The sequence below is a fragment of the Pagrus major genome, chromosome 9, assembly GCF_040436345.1.
Source record: "Pagrus major chromosome 9, Pma_NU_1.0".
Taxonomy (NCBI): Eukaryota; Metazoa; Chordata; class Actinopteri; order Spariformes; family Sparidae; genus Pagrus; species Pagrus major.
The window spans coordinates 6,726,380-6,749,980 of record NC_133223.1 but is presented as its reverse complement, the minus strand read 5'-3'; the positions used below and the strand labels follow the sequence as shown (position 1 = coordinate 6,749,980).

General features: G+C 40.6%; 1 protein-coding gene across 1 annotated transcript in view; it reads left to right on the top strand.

Moving 5' to 3' along the window:
* Positions 1 to 23,601, top strand: part of LOC141002375 (aryl hydrocarbon receptor-like) — a 45,429-nt gene that overhangs the window by 4,022 nt on the left and 17,806 nt on the right. The window contains exons 2-3 of the mRNA XM_073473689.1: positions 1,230 to 1,417; positions 22,982 to 23,091. Coding sequence (XP_073329790.1) covers positions 1,230 to 1,417; positions 22,982 to 23,091 — 298 coding nt within the window. The remainder of the gene's footprint in view (positions 1 to 1,229; positions 1,418 to 22,981; positions 23,092 to 23,601) is intronic.

The following is a 23,601-nucleotide window of genomic DNA, read 5'->3' as shown; positions in this document are numbered from 1 at the left end:
AGTGATAAAAAAAATCCTGAATCCGTCCCTTTATCAGGATCCACAACAAAAGCTAGTGGGGTCTATTCTGGGTGGAGACCCATCCTCCATTCAAGTTTGTGGAAATCAGTTTTTGTGTTTTTTGTGTAATTCCTGTTGACAAACCAATAAACATACAAACATACAAAAGGACATGGATGAAAACATGACCTCCCTGAGAGAGGCAATAAAACCTTATTTCAGCATTGATCTGGGAAGAAGATGTGATCTTTATCATTTGGAAATGATTTGTTATCTACAGTAAGATCATAGGAAATATAATGTTTCTAAGTGATTCCACCCAGCGATGTACAATGTGTAGAATTAAACATAATTTTAGATAACTATTACATGACTTAAACTAACTTCTTTGTTGTTGAAGAAATATTGTATGTCCTTATTAAACATGAGCACAATAGATCAACAATAACACTAACAAAGGAAATCAGAGGTTGTCCGCAGGAAAAATCACTATATATCAATGAAGTAAAGTAAAGCCAAGTATGGGCCAATACTAACAGTGTTGTACTTTGGGAAATATCTGCAAGCATCTCTGGGCCTCTACAGGAGGCTCAGGATAAAAAATATGGTTTTGAAGAAATTTTAATTCCCCTTTTCCACAATGTCGACGGGACAGAATCTGCTTATTCCAACACTTTGTTGGAGCCTTATTACTGTTACACATTACCTCAAACTTAAGTTCCTCACATGTGGTGTCTGTAGAGACTCTGGGCCTTTTTACATAAATGTGCTGTAATAATGTCACACAGAGATAAAGGCCAAATGACTGTAGAACACTCATTGTCACTCCCTGTTAGCTAAAGCTGATGTTGGATGGCTAAAAATAACACACACACAATAGTTAACTGTAGTACTGGGTCAAAGTACAGAGGTTGGGAAATGCTTTTTTTAAATACTTTAAGATGCCCTTCCTAACGTTATACAGCACTCAAATCCTCAACATTTGGAATAGTGGACTCAAAAATGTATGTCATATAATCCCAAAATGTAATTTTGTAATCCCAAATCTAGAATAATCTGTTACTACTGTCCCCAAATGTCCTCAGCTCAAAAATAAAAACAAATTGAACATTTTAACTTTTTAAACTGGTTCTGGTTCCCCTGGTGGTTGAGGGGCCCTGCAGTGAGTGGGCTCTGAATGACAGCTGATGATGTAGTTGTGACCTCCTGCTTCATTTATAATCCGTCAGGGTGAAGCAGCCACCGTCTGAAGGGGCCAAGTCCAACCCGTCCAAACGGCATCGAGACAGGTTGAACGGGGAGCTGGAGCGCTTGGCCAGCCTGCTGCCTTTCCCCGAGGAGGTCACCGCCACTCTGGACAAACTCTCCATCCTCCGCCTGAGTGTCAGCTACCTGAGAGCCAAGAACTTCTTCTCTGGTAAATCCACTACCATTCACTATCATTATGGCTTGGTATAACAGGAAGGGCTCTCAAAAGGTCGCACACTCTGCTTGGATGGTCCCGTTTCCTGAGTCCGGAGGTCGTTTTAAAATTTTCACCAGCTTTCTGAGTTGTTATTCCAGACTGAAGGAGGCTTTCTCGTGAATTTTCCAGATTATTCTGACACCACACGATTGCACTGTAATATCATGCATATTGTATTAATTTGATGGGTTATTAGGTCGACTCTTTTGCATAAGAACAGTTACATGGACACTTTGATCACGTCTGTCACATAAACCTGTTTACTATTAGTGGGACAGTCATGTGATATCATCGTGTTTGCTATGAAACTCAGAGAAGATCAATATCAAATTAATGAGCCACTGTTTGTGTCCAGCTCAGCGGGCAGTCTGCAACAACAGCCGAGCTTTGCACAGAGACTGAAAAAAATACATGTTCTAGTTCTTCCTCGGCCACAACGACTGCATGCAGCAGGACCGGAGTTTTAAAAAGCACTGGTCAGACTGAGAGAGCTGAAGTTAAAACAGAACCTACAGGTCCAGTCCAACAAGTAAGAAAAGGTCATTCAAAACCATACTGACATCTGTAATAATGCACTGCCTGAAAATGCAGCCTTGGTGGACTTCAACACAAAACATTTCCCACAAGCCCAAGATTACTATTAATGGTTAGGCATTGCCACTTTCGGGGCGACCCGGTAGTGTCCCATGTGCAGAGACTTTGTCCTCCAGGGGTCCAGTCCGACCTGTGGCCCTTTGCTACATGTCATTCCCCCTCTCTCTCATCCCGTGTCCTGTCATCTCTCTGAACTGTCCCGTCAATAAAGCCATAAAGACAAAGGCCAAAAAACAAAACTAAGACATTGCTACTTTCACCAGAGTTAGGACAGTCAGGTGGCCAGGTAGGACAGGAGGTGCTGGATTCCTGGACGGGTCAGAGCTGATTTGGCTGCACAATATTAAGCAGTTGGTTTTAACGTTGTGGTTAATCGATGTATTGTGTTTCTAGACACGGAAATAATGACATGGATGCTGTGGACGAAAGAGAAAAAGTTATATATGATATATGAACTGAATCAATGTGACTAACGCTAACAATAACAGTCACTTCCAGGTAGACACCTGACAGCTGATTTGCATTGTGGGAAATATGTGAACTCAGCAAATTAGTTTTTATCTGTTGTCCTTTTCAGTTGTTACTGTGACATGTAGCCTAAAGATAAACTGTATAGTGTGGTCGACCTAGCTGATGCTTCTGCTGTGCTTATTGTATGTACAGTGTTGCATCTTTGAAAAATCTACCTAACAGCAACATCTCACTGCTAGTTTTGGTAGTTTTGTTAAGCTGTAATTTTCTTTAGTCTGAGGCCTAACAGGTGAAATGCATTTTGTTTGGATGGATTAGTGGCTAGCTTACCTGAAAACATGTGAATAAGACTGATTTAAGTCAAGGTTGTTGTTCTTTTTGTGCTTTCAGTCTTTAAAGCGACAACTTACCCCAAACTCAAAAATACATATTTGTCCTCCTACCTGTAGTGTTATTTATCCACTTATTGTTTCTGTGTGATCTGCTGAGTTTTGGAGATGTTGGCTGTAGAGATGAGAGGCTTACTCAAGATAAACCATAGAGCTTGTTGTGAGCAGTTTCAACTCATTTCTTTATGCTGACCTGCACCGTATCACTGCGCAGGAGGAGGCGTGCATCTACTCATGGACGTGAGGCTCACGCTCATGAAAGCATACGATGTCAACATCGATGGCGTCCTCATCTGCTCAGCTGTAACATTAGCTAGCTCAGTACTTCAGTACTACTGTCCCTTTAAGTTAGCCTCAGCCTGGACCAGTCTCTCAACTGAACACACAGGCATGAAACTGACATTGATTGATCTTCACTGAGGTTAACTTTTCCCAAAATTGTTCTTTTCAGCAATAATGATGCTCAAAATCCGAGCAAAGGAGAAGCCTGTGATGGATTTAAACAGTTAAAAGTGGGCGGCTGCTTCTAAATGCCCTCAGTTCTTGCTTCAGCGCCATTATGACAGTGTCACAACAGTGGAGCTGCTCGCTCTGTATTTGTGCTGGATGTGTTTCCCAACATCTCAAGGCTCATCTCATCAACCAGAGACCACCACACCAAGAGGAGAGCAACCAGCCACCGCCTTATTCAGATGATTTCATCCAAGGGAAAGGTCCTCAATATTTCATTGAGACCCATGTTATGTGTGTGTGTGTGTGTGAGAGAGAGAGAGAGAGACATCACTTATTCTAGGATTAGGAGATGGAGCTTTGCTTGGTGTCCATTAAAACTGTACACCAAAGCATCGGGAAGAGTGGCATGCCAATGGGTGGATGTGTACGGCCGTCTCTACTATGCCGAGCGGACACATTGTTATTTTAGGCGCTGATCTTTCAAAGAGAATGCTGCAATGCGGCCGTCAGATGCTCTTGAAGCATGAATAATTGAGAGAAACCCTGGAGTTTAAAGAATTTATGAAATGGAGGCAGAGCAATGTTTGTTTAAGGCAGCGGCTTTTTGAGATGGCTGTTTGGGGTGAGACGGACAGGATACAGCAGCGGTGATATGACTGGTTCGGGCGGATGTAGCAAATGCATTTCACATTTTTATGACGTGTGTGTGCGCTTGTGTGTGTTGTATGGCTGCTCAGTTCATATATTTTCTAAAGGTAGAGACTTTCATGCCCTGAAGAAACAAAAGGAAGCTGATATATCCTCTGACAGTCGTCTATTATGATCATTTCAGCCATCAATAGAAGTCGTGTTTATTGTTCCCATTCACTAACATATGGAAGTATTCATCGGCTATTCAGCCTGTCACAGTGAATTATTGATATTGGATTTTAGTACCAATAGGTCAAAGTGTAGCCTATGGACAAACCCTCTTGTCTAACTGCATTAGCCTACTTCCTGGACAGTCTCTAAGTAATTAACGAGCTCAGGGCTCTTACATTAGGAAAGCAGCTCCTCAGAGAGAAGCCCTGAGGACCCTGAGGACCCTGAGGGCCCGTCGCTGCCGGCGGCCTCGGTGGTCAGCTATAAATTGTTGTTTGTAAACAGATCAAATCCTGCTCGTCAGAGTCATCTCAGGGTGTGTGGTCAGTGGAGAGACGACTCTGCTCTGTTTGGGCCTGTTTGGATGTCACCTGCATGAAATATTAAAATACATTACAACTGCACTGTGCTTGAGTTTTTCTACCTGGATTTGTTGTTTATACGCTTTATTGTTTGAATACATTGTACTCCAACACCCTGTGTGTAGCTGAATGTGTCGTAGGAGTTGAACAAAGCCCGGGCAGAGCGACGTTAATCTGCCTGACAGTATTATCCAGCCCAGCTGCCTTCATTGTTATTGTCAGGAGCTACAATGGGCTCGTCCCTCTCAGCCAGTCTGAGGAGAGGGGCGTTAACTCGACTAAAACCGATAACGCCCGGGATCACCCCACTCTGGGTGTGAGGCAGCTCTCAGCCATAAGAGCCATCTTCACAGCTGCTGTCTGCCTTTTGGATCATTATGCTCCATGTGTGACAACAGGGCTGAGGCAGTTGATGAGTCAAATATGGAAATATTGGTGTCCCCGGAGGAGCTGTAGCGCCACAATATAGTGTAAGGCGACAGTTGTGTTACCAACATATTCTCAAAGATTTACACTGGTGGCTTTGTAACTTCTGTAAGAGTTGTTCAGTGAGGGGCCACCTGCAGCGTGTCCAGCAGTGTTAGTGCTGTCACAGATAATTCAGCACGGAGAATCAGTGATACGCTTATTAGTATTAGTCTGCTCTCTCCTCTTTATCCATGTGTCGGGTGAGTTTTTCCAGTTTGCTGAGTGCATTCATGCTCTACAGGGGATGAACATTTTATGTCCTATAGCGCCACCCTTTAGACAAACTAAAGCCACATGATACGTTTTTTACCAGCATGTAAACGCATAGAGGCAGCTGTGATGCAGAAGCATTGTTTAAATACTCAACGCTCTCGAGGTGCTCACTTGTCCACTCATACACTGATGCAAAACGAACATTTCCCTCTGAGTTTGACTGACCTCTCATTCACATGTACACTGAATTTTAGGTCACTAACTGAGACTTTTTAAAATGCGCAGATTTTTCAAAACTTGTGTGGAGATGTACGTCATCACTAGACCCAAACAGATTTAGATTTTTATTTTTTTTTTCCCAGTTTTCAGAGGTGATCCAGAATGAAAATCCTCGGAATGCAGCGCTGTTTCTTTACTATTAAAGTGGTAGACAATATCCATTTAAGATATCAAAGACCGTTTTTTGAACAAAAATAAGCCGACACGATACATGAAAACAACCTACAATTATTTCAAGCAGGTTGAAATAATATTTCATATATACCCCGCCCATATACATAGATATTTAGTACTTAGTTCCTCAGCAGTAAATCCAATTTCTGACTCATTGTCACACTGCACCACAAACTTTGATCCTAAAGCTAACTGAAAACGACGCACAACTATTCCACACATGCACAACGGGGTGGAGATGTGTTAATGTTCTGAGTTTTACAAGCAGCAACTCGTTTAAAATAAGCAGAAAATCTGCTGAGTTGTCAGTCGAAATTGTGCGGCCGCAGATTCCATGCAGGCCTGGACATCACCTCAGTCCACACATGTCCGCATGTTCACATGTGAGTATTGAGTTAAAGTAGTCGCATCAATATATTATTTTGGAAAAAGTAAAAGTCACCCATATGAATAGTAGCTACTTAGGTAAAAGCTGTAAAGTATCTGATAGTAATGTACTCAAGTATCAAAAGTTAAAGTAATATCTGAATCTATATTAAAAAATTGTCTTACTTTAGCTCTGATACAGCCTCCGGTCAGCAAAGTAACTAGTAAATATGTTATCAAATAAATGTAGTGTACAATATTTTCCTCCAAAATGTGGTGGAAGGAAAGAATACAGTAGCAGAAAATAAAAATTAGTGCTGTCAAACGATTAAAATATTTAATCACGATTAATCGCACATTTGTATCTATTCTAAATGTGCCTTGATTTCTTTTTGACGCTATGACGAGGGGGCGGAGAATTCGCATCGGCTGTGTGCTTTGCCATCAAGTGGTATTTCAGACTGGACGTGCTACGATGATAGCTCAGTTCGCAACAACAAAAGACACAGGTCACTTTGGTCTTGTCAATGGAACCATTTGGCAACTGTTTAAAAGTAAACTTTCCATTCAGAATCTTATTGGCATCAATTTCGGCGTCTCGCGCTCGCCATCCACTTAAAACGTAACGTGCCTTAAAATGGGTTTGTGTTAATGCCGTTAATATCGCGCTTAACTGACAGCACTAATAAAAATACTTAAGTAAAGTTCAACTACCTCAAAATTGTACTGCAGCACAGTACCTGAGTACATGTACTTAGTTACATTCTGTCACTGTGAGCATGTGCCGTACTGTGAGTACTGGTTTGTTAATGTTTGGTTAGCGCTGCTAGGTCACATTACAAGTTTACAACATAATGAAGTAGTTTTCTACAGCTTTGGATTTTAATTAAATTAATTAAATAGATCACGACAACACTCAGAATCAAAAAATCAAGACCAAAGATGTCTTCCTTCATGACTCCTTGAATGTAGGTTACTGTGTTCAGTGCTGTCTGTCTTGTTTGTTCACTTTATAGATGTTTCCTCCTCTCCCTCTCCTGCTGAAAGCTGCTCCACCGTGACATTCCTCCTGAGTGTTTCCTGTAAGACGTTTCATCCACCTACTGTGTGACTTCTCTTTTTAGGTTAAGAGGGGAAGTTTAAAATAATTGAGCATGTATGACAGCATAGTGATTATGTTTTCTTCCAGTTCTTAGCTCCGTTAGATGAGCAGGGGTCATCCTCCGTGGTGAGGATTGGTCCTGTGGGGACATTTTTAAGTGTTTACAGTGGAGAAAACCCTGACAAGATCCTGGATGACACAACTAAGCCAATAAGGTCTCCCTTGGGTTTCTTGGAAGAGTCAGCGTTTCCAAAAGCCAATTGGCTTGATTGTCCTTTTTCCTTTTCCTTTCCCTCTCATTCACACCTGACCCCCCTCTGGTTCTTCTCTGTTTCTCTGGAAAGGTTCCCTGAATTTCAGCAGCAGGCTGCGAGAACCAAACCTGCCGTCACATGACCGCTGTTGCATAACCAGTACTCTCACAGATGCACGTCAGATGGTCACTACTGTGCTTCAGATAACACTGCAGTCCACAGTTTAAACCTGTAGTGGACAGGATTGGAAATTATGATTAATCTTGTGATTTTATCGTACAGCAGCAACAAGCCTGTTGTTAAAGTGAACTGCAGCTCTTTCAGAAACACTCTATTGTAAATATAGATGGAGATTAGGGGACATAATCCCTGTGACTGCAGAGGGATTCACTTCACTGTGGGTCGGTGCTGGCTGAGCGTCACTGGCGGTAGCGCTCCCTCTCAGACATGTTCAGTGTAATCCTTGAAAACTGTTTCAGGCTTTATGGGGTGAAATGTGGAACTTATTTCCACTAGTGTCTGATTTAGCACAGTTTTAATCAAAGCTGCACTGATCAATACTTTCAAGTGAACAATGTGTAAGAAATGTGTAAGTTGAAGTGATGAACCCACAGAAAAGCTCACGTAATGCTGCAGCTCCCCTGAACTCTTGGATTGTTTTAGTTTGATGACACACAATTCCACCTTTTGGCTCATGTCTAACTGCAAATGGCAGATAGAAAGATGAGCTGGCGAACAAAGTTGAGCATCTCACAAGCTAGAGAGTCAGATATTTCCCTCTGGAGTTGGCGAAGACTGAAACTTTGCTAAAAGATAAGAGTCTGGATTTCTGGATTTACAGTCATAAAACATGACTGAGTAATTAGCTGTCAGTCATATGATCTTAAAAAGTGATAATATACTGTGTAACTGTTGTGTTTACAGTAGGGGTGTCACGATTTAGATTTTGAATAAAAAATAAATCAAATTAAAGGTGCAATACGTAAGAATTTTCCAGCATGAATTCATACTCCATATCAACAGAGTAACTTCTACCTATGGTCAACTGTATTCTGTTTATAAATCCATCACTGTATCTACTGTTAGCACAGTTTACCAAGCAGCTACCTGGAGAGTGTTGGTGTTTACACTGCTAGTGCAGGGGCTTAGGACCGCTGGGAGAAAGAAGTTTTCAGGCCCGAGGCTAGCTAATTAGCATGTATCTCTTCAACACATTACATAGACGTCTTTGACAAACTGTTGTTTCTTCACACTCTGCTGATGATGTTGTTCTAAATTAAGTTTCTTTATAGTGCACCTTTAAATGTTGATCATTGAAATCAAAAGCAGGAGTCTTCTTTTTGTTTGTGTGTTGATCAGTTTGTGGAATAAGTCACTGTTATCACATTCTAAATCATTTATTTCATTTCACACTTGACCCCATGTAGCCTATCTTTTTAAAGAAGAATATGAAAATGTAAGTTGTCAGGCATAAAACCAGGGTTCTGTTGATCTATAAATCAAGAATGGATGGTGTAACAATGGTATAGCCATCAGGGCTGTGTTTGTTTTTTATTTTATTATTTTTTAATAGAATATTAAACTGAATTGTGACCCAAAATCAAATCATGGATTTGGAGAATCTTGACACCCCTGGTTGCAATGTGGCTAACAAGTCAGTTATTGCATCTTTGAGTAAAGGGTTCTGATACGCCTCCTATCACTGAACAAAGGAGTGTATTGTTTGAACTTGTTTGAGGTTTTAACAGCACAGAGCACTGGTACTGAGACAGAGAACTTAGTTTAGCATCTAACCAGAAAGCTGTCAGTTGTACAGTAATATAATCCAATGATTACTTAAACTCCTGAACTTTTTCACCATGTGGCCTCTCGACTTGTGTTAGGCTCCTTGAGCTTCAAATCACAAGGAACAAAAGAACAACGTGGCAGCAGAGGAGAAATTAATCTTTCACAAGTTTCCATATGATAGACCATTATATCTATTATAAAAGCTCCGGCTTGAAATGTCTTCCATTAATAGAGAGACAGCAAACATGGACCTGCACAGCACACACATTATGCAACTCCCACTGGATCAGGACATGGATATAGAAAATGAATTATGTAAAACACTATTCTGACTGTAGTACAATGTGGCTTTGTTGTACACATGAAGCTAGTGTGTACACTGATGCTAGACTAATGTAATAGAGATTACACTGTAGAGGAATCCTGCATCTCTTCTGATCTTTCTGTTTTGTAAAAACATTATTGTCAAATAATGCAGCTGTCACATCAGTTAATTCAAATGATTTCAGTGTTGCAGAACATGTTGCTACGCCTGAAAGAAAATAACTCAGTTTGAATGAAATTAATGTCCATACATGGCTGCCATGACACGGCACGCATACAACTGGCACACAGCTGGACATATGTGTCAGAGCTGCAGGCTGCTGAGAAAGTCTTGTGACATATCATGATAACCATTACGGTATAGCTCTGAATGGGGGCGATGATTTGTTATTTGAAGTACCGCCTCCCCTCCCCCTCCTTCCTGTAGGTCATCTATCTGCAAACAAATGAGCGGCAGAGCGGTGTGGGCTACACAATGAGCAGTGGGTCATCCCTTCATGACGACCCTGCCTCCCTCCCTCTGCCCGTCCTTCCCTCCGTCCTTCCCCTACAGGGCTTAACCCCATCCCCCAGCCCCGCTGATCACGACACGGCACAGCCAGGAATGCAGGCCACCAAAGGGAGAACCTGGTAATCAGCGGTGACCCCTCCCCATCATACCCCGCCCAAATCCTATCACTCCTCACCTCCTCCTCCTCCTCCTCCTCCCACCTCTGTGGATCGCCTCTCATAAGCAAATATGCAACCATGTGATCTTGAAAACCTCGGGAGACACGAAAGCAGCACAGGGTGCGTGCTTTCCCCCTGCATTAGTGGCCGCGTGTTCATGTTCAGCCTCTATATGTGTGGCTGCATGTGTGTGTTGCGTGCATCCATGTGTATGTTAGTAGATGTGGGGGCGGTATGTGTGCATCGCGTGTTCATTTACCGCAGTGTTTGGGGGGGTGAAGGAGTTGAAACGTTCTATATTTACTCGCTGCCATTCACACTCTGCTGGAATAATTAACACACAAACACACTCACACACATACTGTATGCATGCACTGTGCTGTGTGTGGCTGCATGTGTGCATGCTGACACACACTCAGTTTCCTGCACATTGAGAAAACAAAAAAATGACCACTGCTGTGCAGAAGTGAGTTGTAGCTTGGTAGATTTGCAGGGTTGAATGATGGGTATTATTCTGTGTTTGTGGTGTCACGTGACGGCATGTAGGTCTTTGACAGGCTTAAAGATCTCCTCCACTCATGTATTCAGGCATACAAAAAAAACGAACCAGGATTGGCTTCCAACCTATTTGTGATGTCACAAACTAGTCACACCGGTTCGCCTCTTAAAATCAGATTTTCAATGAGCAGCGAGAAAATTTACACTGTGAGCAGTGAATGTGGAAACAGCCTTCTAGTGTCAAACTCAAGAAGAAAAACACAGTTTGGACTGGAGGGGGGCTTTAATGCAGAGTAATGCTGTCATGTTTTTCATTAGTTTTTAGTTTGAATCGATACAAGACACCAGAACACACAAAAGAATGATTTAAATTTGACTTACTAACACTAAATCGTAACGATTGTAAATAGCACTACTGGAAAAGCTAACATAGCTGCAGTAGATCTTCTCCCATGCAAACATTGAGTCAAAACATAATTTAACCCAAAAACTAGTTGAACTGAGGCTGAACTGTGTTGGAAAAAAATACAAAGAAAATGGGTTGCAGTTCTATTTTTAGTGGTTTACAAAAACAGAACACACACACATGCACACACAATTGTCACTACTGATCTGAATCCAGAGTACTTTCTCTCCAGCTACAGTGTCAGGAGCCTGAGCTGCACTTCCTGATTAGCTGCGAACATGTTCGTGAACAGATTAACACCTGAGCTGTGCAGAAAGTTTTAAAGAGCGCTGCAGTGACTTCAGACCTCCTGAGCACAGCGTGATGCTCAAAGAAGCTTATTTAAACACTGATGCAGGTGACACTGTCAGCTTTCTTTCTCTACTGTTTTTTTTATTATCACTTTTTATCAGTTGACTCATTGCAAAAGGTTATGATGAAATGCATTTTGTTTTCACTGACGAGGGAAGAAGGCAGTGGTCGTTTTTGTTGTTTGTCACTAAACAACAGTGTTGTCAGTAAGTTAAACCACCAGAGAGGTATACTACCACAAAGCAAGTTCAACGTAGTCTGCCTCAGTGAGAGATGATGAGACCTCGACAGTGGTTTGGTGCATAATGACTCCTCTTCCATGTTATTATGGAGAACTATGACGAAGATATAAAAAAAAATATTAAGTGGAAAACAATGATTATTATACAGTATGAATATGAATATAATGTGAAATAATATATTTATTAAAACCTGTTGTGTTTATTTGATTTTCAGCACATGACAATGCTGCTTGACTGCCAGGCTTATCCTGTACTTTACTTCCCACAGTGACTCAGATACCAAGGTGTCAGATAAATCATTTTTTCTAAGCAATTTAGTGTTCTAATTAATTGTGTCAAATGCAGAAGTGACTCTTTACTTATGCTATTTACAAATTTAAAAACACGGCACAACTGCAAAGCCTTTTTCTCATCTCAAATGTATTCAGAAGCAGACATTTATGGAGACATTTCATGTTTTCCTAAGCAAAGACTAATGACGGCCAAGCAAGTGTCATTTTCATCCAGTCAGTAAAGAATTTCTTTTTTTTTTAGTAAAGAATAGTCTGTGGCAATGGTTTATGCTACATACTTGACCCCATACAAATAAACACTGAATTGATAAACATATTCATTTCCTACTGTACAGCCTAATTGAAATAACTCATATGTCAAATATGCAGGTATAAGTATCAAACCTTTCTCTGTAAAGAAAGCAACCAGGATCCAGTGGCACAGCTGATCCAGCTGTTCAGTCACTGTCGACTGCACTTTTAGCTCACATAGTTTTCGGAGATAACAACCAAACTAAGAGAAAAAATGTAGAATGATCTGCACTAATGAGGCTATGGATCACAAAAGGAATTGAACCCAGCAGACGGTGTTAACCTGCCACAGTGTTCAGGCAACCAGGAACCAAAATGGCTTCACCCTGACCTGTTTATGTTAAAGATACTCATGGTGACCAGAGCAGAACTCAGAATGTTAGAGTCATGCAAACAGAAAGATGAATCACCAGGTTACTTTGTTGAAACATGGATTACAAGCAGGATAAGACACTTAACCAGGATACAAGACTGCATGTAACTACACTCAACAATACACAAGAGAAGTGAAGTGTGACGTGTTTGGTGGCTGATGACTGATGGCCTTCTCAGCTGTGAAAGTAAAAGTAATTCTTTGTTTTGCTCTCGTCCTCGCTGCCTGCGTTCTGAATCAGTCCTGGCGTGGATCCAAAATAAACTGCGCTGCCTCCTCCCTCCTCTGTAGATCCAGTATGGGCCATGTGTGTGAGGCGTGTCCTCTGATCGTCAGCATTAACACAGTGGCTGAGGATGTCCAACACCACTGGGCTCTGTCACTGTGGCCCAGAACCCCCCCCACCCCCACCCCCTCACCCCTGGCTTAATACGCTGGGTTAATGCTGTCCAAATATAGCACTGTTTCATGATACGGACTGCTGCTTTTGTTATCCCATGTGACCTGAGCAGAGACACGTACTATGGGGTGTAAACAAACAAGTTCATTGTGATACACTGCTCAGTCACTGAAATGCAAACAGTGGGTCATTATGAATTGTTTTTTATGAATGTTTTTAAGTTGATTGGTTAGTTAATCTGTAACTACAGATATACTGACACTACTACTACTACTAACACTATATATCACTATGGCTTGTCAATGATGTCAAAGTCTGCACAGCTCTGTTCTTCTAAAAACAACTGAGTAATGATGATCAGGAGATGGTGTTGGTTTTAACTGCAGCTCTTCGGTGTTAAGTAACATTTCAAATCCCAAATCTGTCCTGTGATTGGTTGCAAAAACTTCACGTCTCCACTGGCAGCATCATGAGTGGGTTGTTTTGTGCTCAAGGGAACACGGCGGCCTGTAACAAGGCTCTGGAAACATGCCAGGATGGCATGTAGGGTTTGGGTTGGAAATTTAAGTGGTACAAGCACAGAACATCCCAGCTAATCCTGTTGTAAATAGCACGATGGGACAAATTGTCAGTGGTCAAATATTTGATAAATATTTTCAGTGTGCTAAATGTTTTTGGGCTTCAGCCTCCAGTGAATTAAAGCCCTCTGTGAGATAAACCCCAGCAAACCCAGGCCAAGTCTTGCTCTCTGTGGAGCAGTGTCAGTAAGCTTTATGCTGGAGGCTCCGTGATGAAGGCCGGGACCAGAGCCAAGATGGCCTCTGGGTCACAGTCCCAGGACTGAAGATTTGTCCTCTGAAAGTGTTGTGACAACTGGACTTCATTTGGTTGGGCGGGTCTATGTGGTGCTAAGACCTTGTTAACAGAAAACTACATTTATACTCCGAGAGGAAACTACATTGCTGCCTTTTTCTGGTTTTGTAAAACAGTCCACTGACGCTGTTGGACACATTGTGGAGAGTTTAAAAACAAATGAACAAGAATTGATACAGCAGAACCAGAGATATCACCTTTTTTATTCCTGTCATTCTTCATCCTTTTCATCTGGTGCCTACATTACCCACAATGCAACTTTGCCAATGAGTGAGAGGCAATTTATCAGATTAAATGCAGCTTCCTCTGGAGCCACAAAAGACTTTAAACTATTTTTGTCATATATGCAGTAGCACTCGAGTTAACCAAGACCACAGTTTTCCTAATTTGAGATCCAAAGGATCAGGGAGGTTTTTATCAAACTGTGGCTTCTCAGTGTTTGTCACATTGATAATGCTAGCTATATGGGCTGGACTAATGTAAGCAAGTTTAAGGTTTTGTTGCTAATTTGACATAGTGGTCAAACCGTGTAATCACAACGTCACATGATGCACACTGGCCCCAAAAACACTTTTTACTAAAAGCTGACATCATGAAAGAAGCCGTATTAAAACAGTTAATAGTGAACGTCTGTGCACGTGCTCTTTGGGCTGTACAATGCAAAAGATTCAGGAAATTTTATACCGTGAAGTTAAACTTTTTTGCCTTAATGCACGATAGAACAACATCCATGAGAACAAATGACATACTGACAAAGCTTTCTAGGTGGAACAAGAAGACTCGTAGACGCAGCAAGCAATACAACTGCAAATCATCAGTCCAGCCATTTAGTGGTAAAGGGCTGAAACGTGGTGTTTCTATGTGCCCTCTCATCATGTTAAAGCTTACCTACCATTTCCTGATCGTTTTTTAGTCACAACAACAGGTATTTAATGAGTTAAGTATTCATGTATTCACCCTCTGAAAATATTAGTCTCACAGTTTAGTTTAAATGATTTGAGATGAGACTCTTCTGCAGAGGATGGTGCATGACTGGAGGAGGCTAATCAATGAATGCCATATGACATGTGCAACGCCAGTTATAGGTGCTCTTTAATTATGTAATCAAGTTATGCACTCTTGATAATATCCTCATTGCTCTGTTGCCAACTTCTACAGGAAAACATTACATTTTTTAATTTGTCCCCAAAAAGAAAAACAATATACCATAAATAAAGTAATAAAGTACCTAAAAAAACAGAACTGAGGAGGTCATGTGACTTGAACTTGATTTAGTCAAAGTCAAAGTTTTGTTACCTAAGCCTTGGCTTGAGAGATTAATGATAGATGATGATGAATGGATTCAGCTGCATCACTACCTACTAGAGAAAACACCGTGCAATAAGAAAATGCCTCCAAAGGCAGCTGAAGTATGACAAACAGTCTGATTTTCAGGGTCACTGCTTGTTTGTCAGGTTTGATCTATCACCTCCAGTGCTGGGTTGACTGCTCATGCCTGTTAAGTCCTGCTTTCCATCACTGTACTGCAGCTCCAGATCGTAAAGCATGATTCAAATTTCCCCGAAAGTTTGCAGAAATAGATTTAGGTGATGGTAACAAGTCAAATTTCTGTTAGAACAAGAGAAATTTCAGCCAGTGGATTATTCTGTTACTTTCCCTTTTTTAGTTTGTTTCCTAGAATTGAAAAAAGACATCTACAATCTACTGTTGTCTTTGTCAATTCTAAAAAAAAACTGCAAATTCTATTTTTTTCCCAAATGAACAAATGCAGACTTGATGGCTTTGACTTGAGAAGATTCAGAGTTCTGGTGGTTTCAGAACATTTCATTGTTACAGTCAGAGCAAAACAGGGTATAAAAGTTGTTAACTGAAACTGCATTATTTACTTAACAACATCCACATCATGTTTGTTATCGATGTGTGGTGATGGTTTCTAACTTAAATGTCTTGAAAGCTGAACATACACCGTAAAAAATCGCTGTGAAATCCACAGTAATTTACTGTGTCTGGGCATAATAAATTACTGTATACTATTTCACAGCAGAATACTGTGTATTCAGTCAATAATGAAAGCCAAGAAAAACTTGAACTACTGCTGTAGAAGAATCACAGTAGTGAAATATGTCCTGTAAAAATGACAATAACGCACTGTTTTTAATTACAGGAACAAGGAATGTACTGTAGAAAATCATGGTAATCAGCAAAATACCGTATTAAATCACAGTAAGAAACAATATACTGTATTAAACTACAGTGACAAACAATATACTGTAAATTCCCATGTGAAAGTATGACCTCACCAGCTGTATTTGAAGGCAGCTTATGAAGTTTACCAATGCTAGAAAAAGACAAATGATCTTTAAAGGAATTGAATGGTATTTGAAACAGATGAGATTGTGTGTGTGTTGCTGGAAGATGCACGTTGTTTTGTATGCATATGTTTTTTTAAGTTTGATGAATAGTGGTGTCGTGTATTCCCACATGAGATGGGCCACATGACTACTTGTTAAGATTGAGATTTTACGGTTTAGTTTACGAATGTTCAGTTGTAACTGGATTTTAAAGTGGAAATAATGTATATTTTTATGATAACAAATGTATTCAATGATAATGTGTAATGTGAAAGGTGTCGCTAATAATGATGTACGTACAGAGAACATACATGGACATAATGATAAACAATTAGCAGCTGAACCTGCAGCTCCTTCAGGCTTTAACTCTTTTAACTTTACTGTTTTGTTTAGCGCTCGCTGCTCTCATGGTGTCGTTTTCAGACACAAGTCCAAACCCCCTCTGCACACTACATGCTCATCACCAAACAGCAGATAGACAGTTAGAGACTAGCTAACTGCATCATATTGACATCATATTGTTTCATAAATGCTGGATGTGTAAGTAAGCAAGTAAGTTAAGTTTAGTTATTAAAGAGTTGCAGAAAAAATATTTTTGTTCCCAAAAACCAAAAGGTGCAATTTGACCTGTACATTCAGATTTTTTAAAATCCATTTTAAAGTGTCAGCAGAAAAATAGAAGTTATTGTGCAGAATGAAGTTGATGAAAAAGAAGAATGGTCTCATCTGGACTCATTTCATATGAGGCCAATCAGTGTTTTGCTGTTTGTTGTCCAGTAGCTGTGGAGCTCCATTATGCAGAGATGTATGCATGGGAAAGTCAAGCTGTTCCATTCAGCTCACTGGAAATGCCTCTGGGTGGTTGCTGGAGCGCTATTATGCCACATATATATGATGGCAGCGAGAATGTAAATTTTTCATTATGTACACTTGTGCCCGCTGAAGCTTGATAACAAGATCTGCTCTTTGTCCTCCTCTGGCCATTCAAGAGGCTTTGTGTTGGCCCACTTTCTCTGGCTGGATTATGCCACTGACGCTGCTGCATACCTGTGGTTTCTGAGGTGTAAACTAGCAGAGTACAACAAACACAGCGCTGCCACAACACACACACACACACACACACACACACACACACACACAAAGATGGTGACAAAGGGTAGTACTTATTTTTCGGCTGAAATGTTTTCACAGAAGAAAATCCAATGTTACAACCTTTGTGTCCTCATGACCAGAAAATAATAATCACATGGATGTTCGATATGATTAACCTTTGTTTTCTAGAGATGGCAAAACACTTTGATGTAGACATGAACCAAAACTATGTTTTGGTGATCATTGGTTAGAGGTATGGATGCTTCTATGGTGGTTATCATCTCAAATCAGCTGACATGACTACAAAAGACAATAAGATCACAGTAATCTGTAGTGTAGTGACCAAACTAAGTAAAGGCACTGTAATAATATTGAAACTCATAATGTAATTATCAACACGGTCCCACTCACAACTCGTTAAATACAGCAGCTTGGTCATGACTCTATGATGCTCTATTTATACCTCTAGTGTCAGTTTTGCACATGAAGAGCTCTACAGTCAAGTTAGCAATAAGACGTAATATGCAACATCTGGTTAGACTTTCAAAATAATTAGTGCTGACGACGGGTTCAAGACCTCATTCAATCAAGAATGACTGACGACTTTTGGACTGTTAATAACGTTGTCAAAGACTTACAGTTCTGTTACTACTTGGTTAAGTTTAGGAAAAGATCATACATTGGGTTAAAATAACTGTATGTCATGTAACTGATGTAGCTCACACCACTTTCGTAAAGTATGTGACATCAGCTGCATCATTTTATGTGCGTTAACTTACTTGCATTACATTAATTAAAGATAAAACTATTCGTGGTCACAAACGCAACGACTGCAGGGGAGGTCCTGCGAATGGGCCACCAAACCACCCCTGACGGGGCATTTGAGAGATCACAGCTATGTAATCTTCAAGCTACATGCTTGTAGCCAGTCAAAAAATGATCTGACCAATCAGCGTCCTTTGAGGAAATAGAGGCAGCAGCTACGGCCTTGTTTTCGATGTGACGTCAGTGAGAAGCGACTGCTAGCTTGTGAACAATTGCGGTCACCGAAGAGGTTAGCTTGGGTGTTGCCATAGCAGCAGTTTCATCTGAACTGGACAACATTTCTTCATTAAGAGAAGAGCAAAGAACGGCGCTGAAGGCTTGTCTTGATGGAAAAGATCTTTTGGCTCTTCTCCCGACGGGCCTTTGTGAGTGTTTGATTTAGCAGCTGGCACAGCCGGTAGAGCTCTACTGTTGACCTGATTGGTTGAAGTTAGCCTGTGATAGACGGTTAAAGACGGATGGTTCATCCAATCACCTTACAAGTATATTTTGAAAGCACCTGGCCTTTTCCAAACAGTTTCTATCAGCTCCTTCTCAGATGGATTTGTGAAACAAACACGTTGTGTGTGGGATCACAAGTGAGCAAAGCACATTTAATTGAGATAAAATATTTAAAAAATTTAAATACTTGGCTTTTTTTGTGACCACTCCATATAGAGTATCAACCTGGTTGTCTTTGTTTTTATTTTTTATGTTTTGGCATTATAGATGTCCTCTGAAGTCTGTGAACCCTTTCATTCTTCATGCTGCTACCACAAAATACACAGATGGCACATGCTGACCATGCGCTTTTGGCAGTTGATATTCAAAGAAAATGAGTATATAATATTGTGCCAACATATGGATGCACAGATATATATGTTAATTCAACTGCTACTGTGGAAAAAAATATTTCAAATAGGAAAACATAAACAAACAAAGAGTAACTACAATGATTTTCCAATCAGTTGTTACTGGTAGATTATTAATGTGTCTTTTTGTTTCTTTAAGAAGGGTCTCTTACTGTGAGCATTCAGGGCTGTGAAGCTGTGAAAATGCCTGATGTTGCCCTTAGATTACTGTGTATTCTCAGTATTCTCTGACCAAGTGTGCAAAACTCTAAAATATTATATATATAACATTATAATTACACAGAGAAACAATGAATCCTTACATTTAAGAGGCTGAAACCAGCTGATAACTGGTGCTTTTTGCTTGATACATGATTTAAATGATTTTTGTAGTGGGATCATTTTCTCTTGTTTGATCAATACAATAATTGACTTGAGTGTCAGCACTAGATGGCATTTATATATTTTATATGTGATAACTGATCATGGAGACAGACAGAGAGACCAGAGGGATGACAGCATCAGTATACAAGCTGTCCTGGAGCCAGTGCACCACCAATTGTTTTTCTTCCAGCTGTGAGTCGCTCCTGCATTTCTTTATGGGGCCACTCTCCAGCATATCTAACATGTGATGCATTGCCAACTCCATTGACTCACCAGTATGTTAGATTATGTCACACATTGTTCTCAGCAGCCCTCTAGAAGTTGATCCAAAATGTCTGTATGGGAATAAGGTCAGGGGTGTCCAACCAAAGCTGTGTCTCGTGTGAAGGTACAAGCCACGTCAGACTCCCCACACAAAGCCCATATGCTATCCAGTGTCTGCTCCGACACTCCTAACACCGCCCCTCAGATGGACTCCTTGTTAACCCCGTTTGCAGACAACAAAAGATCTGACCCAGAACCCAGTCACCCAATCATGTCATACATCACCTTCAGGGCCAAAGGTCATCGCGGGTCACAGCACGGTGCTCCCGCAGGGGTCAGAGATTAATGTGCTTGACCACTGCTCTCTTTCTCATGACATCACTGCAGCTCATCGTCTCACGTAATAGAAAAAGCAAATGGTTAGGATGATATTAGCCGGGCCTAACAGTTTATCTTATTATCATTTATCAGCTGATAATCTATTGTCAGCTATCGATGTTCTCAGACAGTCAATAATGTCTCAAAGTGATGTCTTCAAGCTGCTTTTTGTATGACCAACAAAGTCATCAACTCAGAGAAAAGCTACACGCCTGTGATGCACCACATGTATTGGTCTGTATAAATAAGATTGATTCAATTTCATTTTTTTCTTTTTTTGCAATAATCAAACTCATTCAGATTGACACATGGTGGTAAACTCAGTGCACATAGTGTACAGCAGGGCTGCCCAAACTGACCATAAGGTTCAGTTTGGCCTGCAAGGTGTTTCTAGTAAAAATTCATATTTGAATATAATGATCTTAATCTCTATGCTGTTATGATATTTATCAGGAAAAATACCCATTTAATATGTAGGATACCTAATTAATAACCATTTTTCATAATAAAACATGACGTTAGACTATGTGTGTGCTTTCGGCATGTGTTCCACCATTAGAAGTGTTATTTCTAGTCTTCTGATGTGGGGTTGTATGAGGTATCTTTCTCTAGTCAGTGTATTACCTGCAGTAGATGACCGTCAGCTCTCCGTCCATGCAGCAGCATATGGCACCGGCAGGGAAGCAGAGCATTGTACTGCTAAACAGCACCGACAGCAAGACGTATTTTAGCCACCTAGAAAAAAATATATATCTGTTTAAGTGTACATTGTATTTTATCATTTTTGGTGCTTTATGTTGCCTCAGACAGCTCCTGAAAATCCAACCCAAATAGCTGATCAAACAGCTGTGCTGTGCGTAGGAATACGGACATTGTGTGGTTGAGGGAATGTAGTCCCAAAGGAAAGGGCTGTCTGAGGCACTGTAAAGCGCCAAAAATGTTCAAAATAGCATACACTTAAACAGATGTTTATTTTTTAAAATGGGTCCTCTTCAGGTGGCTAAAGTACATCTTGCTGTTGGTGCCGTTTAGCAGAATAATGCTCTGCTTCCCTCCCCACACCAAAATACCCCAACTATCACATTAAGTTACAGTTTTAGTCCTCCAAGGGAAAAAGTTTGGGCGCCCCTGATGTTTAGTAACGCTGCCATGTTAAATTCTGTGCAACGTTCATGAGTTTTGCTTTAATTCAACTTGTTCTGAACCCTGTGAAGGCACAGAGATGACATTAATATCCTTTTTTGTAAACAAGAGGATTTCCTGTAACTCCAAAAGTTAAGCATTTAAGCTCAAATCTCTTTGAACTGTGATGTCACACTTGTTTAGGATGCACGTTCTGTTTTTCAAGGTTTGATCTTCAAGTGCACATAATTGTCTTGTGATCCTTGAAATGGAATTACACTTTGAAAAACATACATAACTTTTTCTACACGAGCAGTGACCCCTCCACTTATTCAAGCCACCAGCCAGCTAACCTCTCACATGCCCTGAGCACCAGAGCTGAGTGGAAGGAGGAAAAAAAGTTGTGATGTCAGCTGGGAGAAGGGAGAGTCCCATTAGGATGAGAACAGCTGGGCCACCAGCCAATGAGGGACTGGGAGGGGAGGCAGAGGGGACCGGGGGAGGAGCTGGGGGAGTGGTGACACTGGCTGGGAGAGTGGAGGGGGGTTGGGCTGAGCTGAGCTGAGCAGGCAGTAAAGTGCAAACATGTAGTGACGACTGAAGGAAGTGTCGCCTCATCTCACTTGAATGTGGCAAAAAAAGCATCTCTGGGAAGAAGGAAAGCTTTTCTCCAGCAGCTCCATCACTGTGTTTAGTCCACGTGTGAAAGCTGAACACACAAACACACTTGAATACATGTTTGGGCTTAATTTGATTTGTTAACCCTTGTCTTGTGTTGGCTGTTGGAGGACAGCAACCGTACTGCCGTAGTTTTCCGTTAAATATAGTTTTTCTATTTTTCTTCCCATCGGTATGAAATGATTTAAACAATAACCCAGCCATATGCCACAAACAGGCCTTGCACATTTGATGAATATTGCAAGATACAGAAATAAGTTTAAAGCGTTGCTAAACACCATATAAGAAAATATTGAATGTTTTATATGTATCAACCACACATGAAAATACATGTTTGTTTCTTTGTTTGTTTGCCAAAAAGTCAGAAATGTAAGTTATTCTTAGAACAGGGAGAAGTACTCAAAACACAATTACAGATATTTCAGAGTATAATATTATTAATATTGTTAATTGTTGGTGCATTAATGTGTTCATCACTTTAATGTTGAAGGGGGTAGAGGTAGTTTAACTACTTTACCGTTCATCTGCTGGGTAGCTTGTGAGTTTCCCCTGTGGATCAACAGAGCTTTATCTTAATCTAAATTTTTACATCATAGTTTATTTGTTTATTATATTCTGTGTTATTAAACTAAATCTGAAAAGAAACGAGTCACTAAAGTTGCCAAATAAATGTAGTGGAGTAACAATTACAATAATCAAGTCTGAAATGAACTTTTTTTAAAGTAGTAATTAAAATGAAACAGTGGTGTTAAACATGTCAAAGACTAATATCACAGAGTGCTCAGTGTTGCAGCTTTAGGGCTACAGTGTTTTTCTGTTGTAGTCTGTATCACTGATGTGCTGATTTCATAGAAACATGATGTGCACAAGTTAGACAGAATTAAAGGTCTGGATTTGGTTGAATTAGACTTTCAGATTGCATGTGATGAATGTTTAATGAGCTGGGAGCGGGCTGCATGCAGCGTCTTTAGCGTGCTAAACATAAGACAATCTGACAGTCACAGCAGTGCTTTGCAAACATTATCACAGGACTAAAAATCTGTCTGCCTCTCCCCACCTCCACCACCACCCTCCCTCCCTGTCTGTCCCTTTGTACAGTCACCCTGAACAGTCGGAACGGAGCCACTCCGGCCGGCACCAATGATGGCGACAGTAAAACAGCAGGATCGGTGGAGACCAAGATTCCTGAAGGCGATCTTCTGCTGCAGGTAAGAATTAAAGCTGTATTTGTTGTTATTTTAACTCAGACTGTCATATTATTCAAGGATGGTGACTGTTGATGGGCAGCTACACTGATTTAATTTGTCTGTCTGCTCTAGTGTTTTTCTTTCTTCCTGACAAGTGCCCAAAGTCTATTTAGGCCAATGACAGAAGCTGAGATGCTCAGAGAAGCTTACTACTCAATATGTCTGTCACAGTCTGCTGTGGCCTCATCTAACATTAGTCTGCTTTTTAGTTAAGCATGTCTACTGCTCAGCTGGTGGGTAGGGTTAAAGAGTTATACGTTTGGGGGAACATTTTAAAGAATTCCTGCTGAAAAATGTATTCTTTTGAACAGAAATGTGATAGTTCAAGGTTTCAAGATTTGTGATTTAAAGAGCAAATTTCCATTTATTAGTCCCAAAATCACATCTAGATATAATTTCAATATAATATTATATCATTATTATTATATTTTAGACAGTAGTGTGTGACAAACAGGCGTTTTCCTGTGCCCA